Source organism: Pristis pectinata, chromosome 20, assembly GCF_009764475.1.
Source record: "Pristis pectinata isolate sPriPec2 chromosome 20, sPriPec2.1.pri, whole genome shotgun sequence".
NCBI classification, from domain to species: domain Eukaryota; kingdom Metazoa; phylum Chordata; class Chondrichthyes; order Rhinopristiformes; family Pristidae; genus Pristis; species Pristis pectinata.
In genome coordinates, this window is record NC_067424.1 from 2,380,215 (window position 1) to 2,391,578 (window position 11,364).

General features: G+C 45.5%; 1 protein-coding gene across 1 annotated transcript; it reads right to left on the bottom strand.

The window, feature by feature from the left end:
- Positions 1 to 6,939: 6,939 nt before the first annotated feature.
- Positions 6,940 to 11,130, bottom strand: LOC127581012 (interleukin-20-like). Its single transcript, XM_052035071.1, has 6 exons — positions 10,984 to 11,130; positions 10,236 to 10,406; positions 9,405 to 9,467; positions 8,368 to 8,520; positions 8,133 to 8,207; positions 6,940 to 7,023 (listed from the first exon to the last, which is right to left on the bottom strand). The coding sequence occupies exons 1-6, from the start codon at positions 11,128 to 11,130 to the stop codon at positions 6,940 to 6,942; spliced, it is 693 nt and encodes a 230-aa protein (XP_051891031.1).
- Positions 11,131 to 11,364: the final 234 nt, after the last annotated feature.

The following is an 11,364-nucleotide window of genomic DNA, read 5'->3' on the forward strand; positions in this document are numbered from 1 at the left end:
AATTCAAGTAATTAAATATAAGAAAAAATAGTGGTCTCAATTACTAGTAGCAATGACTTGTAAAAATTGCAAAAAATCCATTTAATTTACTAATATCCTTCAGGGAAGGAACAATTCAAACCTTGGCTATTCTGGACCATATGTGGCTCCAGAACATGTAATGCGGTTGACTTTTAACAGCCACTGGAATTAGGGGATGTTCAGATGTGAAGAATTGCAAGTCACAATTGATTTAAAAGGGACCTGAGGGGCAACTTCTTCACGCAGAGGGTGGTGAGTGTATGGAACGAGCTGCCAGAGGAAGTGGGTGAGGCAGGTACAACAGTATCATTTAAGAAGCACTTGGATAGGTACATGGAGGGGATGGGGTTAGAGGGATATGGGCCAAATGCAGGAAATTGGGACCAGCTGGGTGGGCATGTGGTCAGCATAGACTGGTTGGGCCGAAGGGCCTGTATCTGTGCAGTCTTGCTCTATATCTCTTGCCAGTGATGTCCACATTCCATGAATAAAAGAATTGGCTTAGGGTTAGGTGCCAGTTAGTATTATGGGGTGGAATTTTTCACTTTATCTACAGTTGCCTGTCACCACCAACCAGTTCAGTTTAACAAGGTGAACGTTTCACTTTTATTGCAATTGCGGACTTCAAAATCTTCCATCTATCAGCACAATCAGGAGGGGTTTTGCATGTAACTATTTATTTTCACTTGCATTTAGAAAAACTGTTTACAGAGTGGTAACCCAGTACATATTTATCCCTCAAAAGATTTTTAATTATGGTCCAACATTTAATTTTGAAATAGTTGAAAATGACTAAAATATTTGTACAGATCCATCTACCAATTCCATCTACCCCGTGTCCAAAGAACAATTGAAGTTCCACTGGCGCAGTTTTACCATCTGCAAAACGTACTGCAGTTACTCACCCAGCACTCTGACAGCACCTCGCAAACATACTACTGGGATGGACAAGGGTAGTAGGCACAGCAGACACCATCAGCTGCAGTTCCCCTTGGAGTCGGACACACCATCCTGACCTGAAATATATTGCTGCTCTTTCATCACTGCTGGGTTTAACTCCGGGAGATCCCTCCCTAGTACTGCTGTGGGAGTACCTTCAGAGAGGCTGCAGCCATTCAAAGTCAGTTCACCACTTGCCACCAGGGCAATGTGGAACAGGTGATAAATGTTGGACTTTGGCAGGAATACCCGCAATTAGTAAAATGGATAAATAGGAGAAGTGCCCGTAATTATATCATCCTATCAAATTCTTGCACGGTTTACTTAGTGTGCAGTTATTAACACTGCTATGTTCTGTATCTTTAATAGTGAAGTTAGATAAGAACTTATCTATTTTTGTCCAAATTGGAGCTGCTTCCCTTCACTTCTGTAACAACTACATTGATTAATTATTTAACTGACTATGAAACTAGGTTTGGAAAAGCCCAAGCATCATGAACAATGCAATGTAAATGCAAATATATTGCAGAACACACCTTTAACATGCAATATCCTCGAATTTCTGGATAAATTGCTCAGATCTTGTCCATTGCTGCCAGTTTGTTGATATTTAATTCCTACTGTGACACTAGAGATTTGAATTGGGATTCCTTCAGGAAAGTGACAAACATCAGAATCTAATGTTTGGGTGATTTTGTAGAAATATAAAAGCGTGGAAACATTCCCAATATTAACATCCTGGATCTGTAAGTGACAGCAACAAAATAGTAGCAAATATGATCAAGTAAATTAGCAAGAAACACCCAGTAGAAGATGCCAAGAAAAATATATGTCAGTCAGTTATGTAGTTACGTCAGGTGTGCTTGAAAGCTAAGTGACAAATCTGTTCCATGTCCTCTGGCAAGTTGGAAAATAGCATCTTCCATCACAAGAAATGAAGGCAGCAGGGCAGTTTCCTGCCCTGTGACGATAAAATCTTTCTCCTGCAGGTACTCTGTCATCAGGAGATAATTTGCCTTTTTATATTTTAATTCTTCCAGTATTGCCAGTAAACAGTCAAGATCACGCCCGCTTCCTTGAGAATTTATCAATGACCCTTCCTTCAGCATATTATAAAATTTGTTTTTTCCTGGAAGAGCTGATGTGGACAGATGGGTTTTCCATGACAATGCATGCACACTGCAGCCTACAGAATCACACAGAAATAAAAGTTCAAGACACCATTCATGGCCTTCCCCAAAACACTTTGTAGAGAATGTAATATAGGAAATATAGCAGCCAGTCTTTGCACAGCAGAATCCCTGACATAGCTGTCGACTGAAGGATAAATATTTCACCTGGATTGCCCACTCTACTGCTCTTTGAAGTAGCTAGCTGGGAGTGGGATGGGGAGTTAAAGTGACAGCAACAAGAAGCTCAGACTCACTCCTGCAGACAGAACACAGGTGCTCTGTAAAGTGATCACTCAGCTGTCTCCTATCTTCACCATCCCCCCCCCCCCACCTGCTTGTTTCCCCTTTCCCCTCTCCCTCTGTCTGCCTCCATCTACCATCCACCCAGCTGCACCCCCACTCCCCTCCACTACCTGGCACTACCTACCTGTCATCTTACACCCCTCCTCAGTCCACCAATCGCCTCAGACTCCTTTCTCACCACTCCCCCTCTTTACACCAGCCATCTCCCCTCTCCCCTCTCCCCTCTCCCCTCTCCCCTCTCCCCTCTCCCCTCTCCCCTCTCCCCTCTCCCCTCTCCCCTCTCCCCTCTCCCCTCTCCCCTCTCCCCTCTCCTCTCTCAGTCCTGATGCAGGGTTTCAACCCAAGACGTTGACAGTTCCTTTCCTCCCACAGAAGCTGCTGGACCTGCTGAGCTCAGCCTGCATCTGATTTCTCCGATGTAGAGGAGACCAGAGAGTGAACACGGAATGCAGTGCATTAGATTGGAAGAAGTGCAAGGGAATCACTGCTTCACCTGGGATGACTGGATCCCCGGATGGTGGGAAGGGAAGAGATGAAAGGTCAGGTGTTGCATCTCCTGCAGCTGCATGAAAAAAATGCCATAAAACAGGGAGTGGTTGGTGGGGATGAAGAAGTGGATCAGGGAGTCAGGAAAGCATTGATCCCTTAAAATGCTGAAAGGGGAGGTGAGGGAATGTGTTTGGTAGTGGAATCTCGTTGGAGCTGGCGGAAGTTGTGACTAATACCGATGAGGACACAGAATCTGATTCTAACCGCTATATCAATGCATCTGGTCTCACCCAATCAGAGAGACTCCTTTTGTTCCACCCACCCCTCCCCAACCTTCACTGCTACTGAAAACTAACTGGTTCAGTAGGTGTGACAAAGGTCCAGGGCCTGAAACATTGACTCTGTTTCTTTCTCCACAGATGCTGACTGACCTGCGGAGAGTTTCCAGCACTTACTGCTTTTGTTTCAGATTTCCAGCATCTGCAGAATTTTTGCTTTTCAGACTGGTTGACACCGTACCACTGCAGTTGTTCTCGTCCCCCCCCACCCCCACCCCCACCCCAACTCTTATCTTTCATCTCCTCTGAGACCCAATACCTTTCCCAACATTTTATCCCCACTCATCCAGTCCACTCACTGGCCCTCTTAGCTCGAGCCTCTGCACTCTCCACCATCTCAGGGCTTCTATTACCTACTGACAAGCTCTAGAATCATTTTGCTTTCTCTCTCCCCTATTTCTATCTGCATTTCCAAGGTCCTCGAGCACATTATGGCCTTCCAATTTCTACCTCTCACTCTGGTTGTACTCTGTCTCTTCCCTGGTCCCAGATGAATTATTCTTTCTGAGACAGTGACCCTGTCCAAATCCACCCCACGTGCCTCCAGAAACATTCTCCTCTCACCCCCATGACTACACTCACTGACGTTCCTAGTTTTCATGCTCCCCTTTGACGAGATTATGTCCAACGCACATCAGGATACCTCACTTTTTCAAGACATCCCAATCCCATAAATGTCAAAGTTAAAGTCGAGTTTATTGTCACACACACGTCCATGTGTGCACGGGTGCAATGAAAAACTTACTTGCAGTAGCATCACAGGCACATAGCATCAGATAAGCAGCATTCACAAGAAAAACATAAATTAACCATAAATTATACACAATTTTTACAAGAAAACACAATTAGAACAAAAAAAAGTCCATTTTAGTGCAAAGTAGTTAAAGTGTTTCTAAACTCCAGTGATGGTAGCTGTGAGGAGATGGCATGACCCAGATGGTGGGGATCTTTGATAATAGATGTTGCTTTCTTGAGGCAGCACCTCCTGTAGATACTATCGATGGTGGGGAGGGCTGTGTTCATGATGTATTGGGCAGAGACCACTGCTCTCTACAGCTTCTTACATTCCTGCGCATTTGAATTGCTGTACCACACCTTGAGGCAACCAGTCAAGATACTTTCAACTGTACATCTGTAGAAGTTTGGCTTTATGTTGTCTGCATTCTGAAGCTACAACATGGATGTTCCAAACTTTAATCCAATAAAGTATTGGAAATGCCATAGTCTTTATGGCACTGGCTTGCCTCTCCTCCACAACCAACAGCTGAGATGTTGGGACACCAGAACTGAGCTTCCAACCAACATCCACAGCCAAACATGTGTTACGGACTCAGTGAAAGTCCCTTTAAGATAGAGAGTGTGTGTGTATGTGTGTGTGGGGCGTGCTTACGTCAATAGAAGATAAAGGACGTAATGACGTTGTTGAAGAAGTTAGAAGAAGAAGAGAGAGAGAAGGGAGAGAGACACCAGCCTGCTTGTTTTCTCTATCGATGGATGAGAAACAATAACTGTGTTTGCCACTGAAATCCATGTATGGAAGTTGGAAGTAATCCGGTGGAGTTCACTTTGTTGCTGACCTGTAGAAGGAAACAGGTATTTGTGTGTGGACGACCACGGTTCGGATGCTTTTCGGGGTGAGGAAGTCACTACCGAGTAAACACTGAAGTGTTGTTTGGGTTCCATCGTGGAACATTTGGATTTCGTATGTACTCTCTCTATGTTTTTCTACATCTACATCTTATCTTCAGACAACGGTGGTTGTTGAAGAAGCCCTTGCTCATGTTTCACCTTATGGCTTGCGGAACTGAACTTTAAGAACCATTCAGGAACTGGGAGTTTTGGACTTTGTCACACACACACACGAAGAGTTTAGTTTTGGGGTTAACGTTCGAGGTTTAACATTTTTGAATTCTAACATACTAACATTTTTACTTTTATTTTACGTATTATCATAAGTAGTGATTAATAAAATAGTTTTTAACACTAAATCATGCTCAGTGTGTTTCTTTTGTTGCTGGTTCGTGACACATGCTTAACTCCTGAAAGGACCTTCTGTGCCTCTGTCGGATTGATACTCTACAGTGTGAGGCAAGTTTGGATAGGCTGGTGGTGCCTCACAACTCCAAGCTCCCGGGTTCAATCCTGACCTTGGGTACTGTCTGTGTGGAGTTTGCACATTCTCTCTGTGACTCTGTGGGTTTCCTCCGGATGCTCCAATTTCCTCCCACATTCCACAGACCTAGAGATTGGTGGGTTAATGGACCACTGTAAATTACCCCAAATATGGGTGGGTGATAGACAAAACATGGGAGAGGAAATGTTACAGGGAAGATTGCGAGGGATAGCACCGATGGGATTGCTCCGAGAGAGCCAAATGCCCTCTTTCTATGCCATAAGGGAATACTAAAGGCTGGTCTTGTTCTCTTTGGAAAAGAGGAAGCTGAGAAGAGATTTAATTGAGGAGTATAATATTATGAGAGGTACAGGTAGAGTGAGAAGCTATTTCCTCCAGCTTAGGGTCAAAATCCATAGTTTTAGGCCAACTGGGAGAAGGATCAGAAGGAAGATAAGGAACGGTGTGGAACTCAAAACTGAAAGGGTGGTGGGGACAAACCTTCATTAGATGTGTACATGAAGTGCTGTAAGCTGCAAGAGTGTGGACCCAGTGCTGGAAGGGAGATTAGCTGGTCAACTCTTCAACTTGCATGGATAACATGGACTTTCTACTTATTTTCTATGCTAATCTTTGTACTCCGTAACTGTGACACTATTCTGCATTCTGTTACTGTTTTCCCTTGTACTACCTCAATGCACTGATGTGATGAAATGATCTGTATGGATGGCATGCAAAACAAAGCTTTTCACTGTGCCTCAGTACATGTGACAATAACAAGCCAGTTACCAATTGTAATGTGCCTTATTCAACATACACCAGCCGACACAGAAATTTGAAAAATTAACACCATTTTATTTCAATAAGAACATCACAGCTTGTAACACATTGAGGTTTGAAACAATATGTTTATGCTGATATTTATTGACTACAATAGCCTGACTAAAAATAAGCAGTACAATATGTACTTACTGGGTCCCTACTCATGTGTAGACATGAGATACAGTATGTTAGACATGTTCTAGCAAACTCAATAAGGAGCGTCTGCAGTAATCAATATCCATTCAGTATCAATACACGTGACAAATGTGAGAAGAGAAACAGAGTTAACATTAAGATCAAAGACCCTTTCCCAGTTCAGTCGAAGGTTCTTGAACTGAAAAGTTAATTCTGGTTCTCTTTCAACCACAGATGTTGGCTGACCTGCCGAGTGTTTCCACCATTTTCTATTTTTAGTTCAGATTTCCAGCATCTGCAGTTTTTTATAATTTCTATGTCACAAATATGTTGCGTTAAAAATTCAATGTCTATCTGATCATTCAAAGAATGCACACTGCTCACTACAGTCGAGCCACAGCACATTGTGGAGGCTGCCGATAATGTAGCAAAACTGAGCATAAAATAAAACAAAAATGTAAAACAGTTGGAATATACCCGTAAGATCAGGGAATCAAGGACTTTAAAAAAAAGCACAATTTAAAATTAATTCCAGCAACTGAGTTCTGATGTTTCCGTTACTGGGAGCATCTTGGCGATTGCTAGCCCGAATCCCTTCAGACTCTGCTTATTCGTGGTGGGCCTGTTGCATCCAATCAATCAGAATGTCAATTTCACCAATTGCTTTAACAGCTGCAGCATTTAACTCCATCTGAAAATGGACAGGTCTGTTGGTTAGTATGAGACACTCAGGCAAGGCAGCCTGCCTCTTTATTACAGTGTTATATTACATTGCTGTTTGAGAGAGTTTACTGCGTACAAATTGGTTATTGAGTTTGTTTGCTAGTAATACTGATTTGGTTGTGAAGCAGTGTGGGGCATGGTGAAAAGTGTGTGCAATCTTCCCACTAGTCTCCTTTCCCTTTTAATCTGGAGGACCCAGTGCAATTGACTCTCACTGTCCATGGACCAGGGTCCCAGTACGCATCCTGGAGTCCCACTCACCTTCTCAAAGCACTTGCTCTTTTAGGGTGGGCTGTTCTGAGACTAGGGCCCAGTAAAACATGAACTTGGGCCTACCCTTGGCCTCACACTTGCAGCTGAGTTTCACTCTTCCCACATCATTTAAATTACAGTCAAACCCATGGCTGCGCTTTGTCCAGTGAGAGAGAAACTTCAAGGAGCCACAGGGGTTGGGAATTTCACAACTACCTTATTTTTCATGAATTTCAAATATTTCAGATGTTGCACCAACAGTGATTAGCACTTAACTATCAAAATCATAAGATTTTTACATCATGGAAGGGGAACATTCAGCCCATCTCATCCATGCTGGCTCCTAGTAGACTGATAATCCAATGCCCCGCCCTTTCTCTGTATCTCTGCAAACTATTCTCCCTCAATCGCCTATCCAGATCCCCACTACCGCTCCAGCCTGTGGCACCAGGTCATTACCGAGCCCTGCACAAACAAAAATTCCTCACATCCCCTTTTTACCTTTTGTCCAAAAGTTGACGTCTGTGTCCCGTGATCCTTGAGCCACTTGCTAATGTGAACAGCTTCCCTCAATCTCTCCGTCTACACCTGTCCTGATCTTGTTCACCTCGATCAAATCTCCTCTTCATCCTTAAGGAGAACGGCCCCGGATTCTCCACTGTAACCTCAGTCTAACCCTTCTAGTAAATCAGTTCTATGCCTCTATTGGACCCCTGCATCCTTACTAAAGTGGACACAGAGGCTAGTGACATTGTGGCCTAAAAGTGGTGCTTTAAACAAGTTACCTTTGTTACGTTAAATGAAACGGAAGCGATAGCAACAAACCTTTTCAAAGGTGGTTTGGATCAAATTTATCTTTTCCCTGGTTTCTTCTCCACAGTGACACTTCCTCTCTTCATGCTGCCCAATGAAGAAGGTAACAGTGAGTTATGCGTCTGACCACCATGAGGCAGCCAGAATACAAGAGCTGACACAACATTACAAATACTCACAAAGCAACATGTAACACTGCCACTAAACATTAAAAGCCATGGGGATTGCTGCCAGCGTTACCACTTACGCATTGCCGGAGCAGTATCTTGATACTGAGGAAGGAGTTGGCCAGACTGCTGGTTCTCCTTTCAATGAGAGGGCTGGATGGGGTGTGGTGCTTGAAGACCGTCTCCACATAGAACCTCAGTATGTGGCGCAGAAAACAGCAGCTCTCCTGGGCCTGGAACGGAGCAAACGAATGGGGTTAGTGACTAAAAGCTCAGCCAGTCCACAATTACACAGGTAGACAGGGTGGTAAAGGCGGCTTATGGAATACTTGCATTTATTAATCGGGGTATTGAGTATAGGAGTCAAGAAGTTATGACGCATCCCTATAGAGCCCTGGTTAGGCCACATTTAGAGTATTGCGTGCAATTCTGGTCACCTCACCCCAGGAAGGATGTCGAGGTTTTAGAGAGGGTGCAGAGCAGGTTTACTAGGATGATGCTGCCTGGATTAGAGGGCATGTGCTATCAGGAGAGGCTGGACAAACTTGGGCTCTTTTCTCTGGAGCGGCCGAGGCTGAGGGGTGATCTGTTGGAAGTGTATAAAATTATGAGGGGCATAGATAGGGCGGACAAGCAATATCTTTTTCCCATTATTGAGCGATCCAATACCAGAGGGCAGGCATTTAAGGTGAGAGGGGGTAGGTTCAGAACAGACATGAGGGGTACGTTTTTTACCGAGAGAGTGGTGGATGCCTGGAATGTATTGCCTGATAGGGTGGTGGAGGCAAACTCATCGGGGGCTTTTAAGAGGGGCTTGGATGGGCACATGAATGAGAGGGATATGGGCATTCTGTAAGTAGGAGGGAATGGCTATGTCAGCACAACATTGAGAGCTGAAGGGCCTGTTCTGTGCTGTACTACTCTATGTTCTACTAAGTCGGGGATGTGCTCCAGCTGGTGAGAAACCACTGGAAACGTTATTATTGGCCAGTGGTTAACAAGAGCTCACAAACCCCAGCACCAGATGAGGTATATTATTAAGCAGATTGTGTCTTGGTTATAGGGAGAAGGGATGGCAGGGGAACTGGTGTTAAAGGTACAGCCAGACACTACACACCTCAATGCTGTTGAATGTAGATCTGGTGAGAAACCTGATGTCATCAGTTGCATCTTCAGCTTGCTGTTGAGACAAAACAGGGGCAGAATGATTAGCTTTTCCAATTACAATGGGCAATCATTCGTAGAACACGGAACAGCACAGGTAGGCCCATCGGCCCACCATGTCTGTGCCGACCACAAAGCCAAATTAAACTAAACCTATCTGCCTGCAAATGGTCCACATCCCTCCATTCCCTGCATAGTCACGTGTCTGTCTAAAAGCCTCCTAAACACCACTGTTGTGTCTGCCTCCACCCCCACCCCCACCCCTGACGGCCTATTCCAGGCACTCACCACTCTCTGTGTAAAAAATTTGCCCCGCACATCTCCTTTAAACTCCCCCCCCCCCACCTTAAACTTATGTACTTTAGGATTTGACATTTCTACCCTGGAGAAAAAAGACTCTGTCTATGTTGTCTGTACCTCTCATAATTTTATAAACTATCAGGTCTCCCCTCAGCCTCTGCTGCTCCACAGAAAACAACCCAAGTTTGTCCGACCTCTCCTTATAGCACATGCCCTCTAATCCAGGCAGCATCCTGGTGAACCTCTTCTGCACCCTCTCCAGAGCCTCCACATCCTTCCTGTAATGGGGCAACCAGAACTGCACACAATAAAGGTTTATACAGCTGCAACAAGACTTCCTGACTTTTATACTCAATACCCCGACTGATGAAGGCAAGTATGTTGTACACCTTCTTTACTGCACCCCCCCCCCCACTGGTGTTGTAAGTAGAAGTACAGTTCAGAACAAGACCAGACAGTGGTGGACCAGCCAACCTTTACTTACTATGGCCTGCTTGATATCCAGGAAGGCCTCCTGGATCCGAGCCATGCTGGCTGTCACTGTGCACCTGCCAAAGTTCAGTCTCCTACCGTGGGCAGCGCAGGGGTGAGAGGTGAGCAGAGCAGCCAGGATGTAGGCAGCACCCAGAGTCTGCATGGTGAAACAGCGAGGAACCTGCAACATAGACAGGACATGGTGCCATCAGTGGCCGCACCAGAGGTGGGAATAGAGACCGGTGTCCCCGGAACACTGTGGGTAGTAAGGGCTGGGATTGCACGAAGTCCCTCACACCAGCCATTGGTATCACAGACCTTAATGTGACCAGCTTTACCAGTGAGAATGGAATGGTCTGTTTACACCAAGAATGCATGGGTACAGAACTAATGGCAAATCTTCAGTGGCAACGTGACATTTACCCAGTGGGGCTCCGGAACTGCCCCAGACACAGCACAAACACAAGCCCACCCCAAACACAAGCCCACCCCTGTTAATGAGACATGATCACCCCTCCCGGACGCCTTCTATCCCGTTCCCTACCGGTTTAGCTCACAGATTAAACACAAGGTTGGGCGAACAATCCTATTTTGAAATCCCCCCGAAGCAGAGAGCTCCGAAATAAAAACAGAACCTGCTGGAAAGACTCAGCAGGTCGGGCAGCATCTGTGGAGAGAGGGGTCGGGTTAATATTCCAGCATCACGGTGGTCGAAGGCGAGGAAGCGGGGCCCGAACTCGCGGCCGGGTGCACCTTACCTGAGCCATCTGAAGGGTGTGTGGTCTTCCCCTCTGCAGCTGTGCCGAGCTCTGCACGGCGGCTCCCTTAAATACACCCGGGCAGCGGCGGGGAGCCCCGCTGAGGATGACAGGCAGCCGCCCGATCCCTCCGGCGACACATTTCATTTCCTCAAGTTATTTGCATAATTCCCTTCACCTGCTCTACCTGAAACCCCGCCGCTTACGGCAACTTCTCTCCAAGTGGCTCCATTTCCCTCTTTCGGGAAAAATAAACTTTTTTTTTCAAATGTACCGGAATGAGAAGCTGGAGCCGGGCTGGACACAATCTGTGCTGGTGGAGACCTCCAGCTCTGGGTCTGAGACCAGATGTGCTTCTGTAGTCTGCTATGGCTCTCTGGA

Excerpts from the sequence above, each read along its gene's own strand:
- LOC127581012 (XM_052035071.1), bottom strand. The coding sequence starts at position 11,130 with ATGAAATGTGTCGCCGGAGGGATCGGGCGGCTGCCTGTCATCCTCAGC. Across the intron at positions 10,407-10,983 it reads ACACCCTTCAGATGGCTCAG|GTTCCTCGCTGTTTCACCAT; the intron begins GTAAGGTGCACC and ends TCTATGTTGCAG. Across the intron at positions 8,521-9,404 it reads CTACATTCAACAGCATTGAG|GCCCAGGAGAGCTGCTGTTT; the intron begins GTGTGTAGTGTC and ends GCTCCGTTCCAG.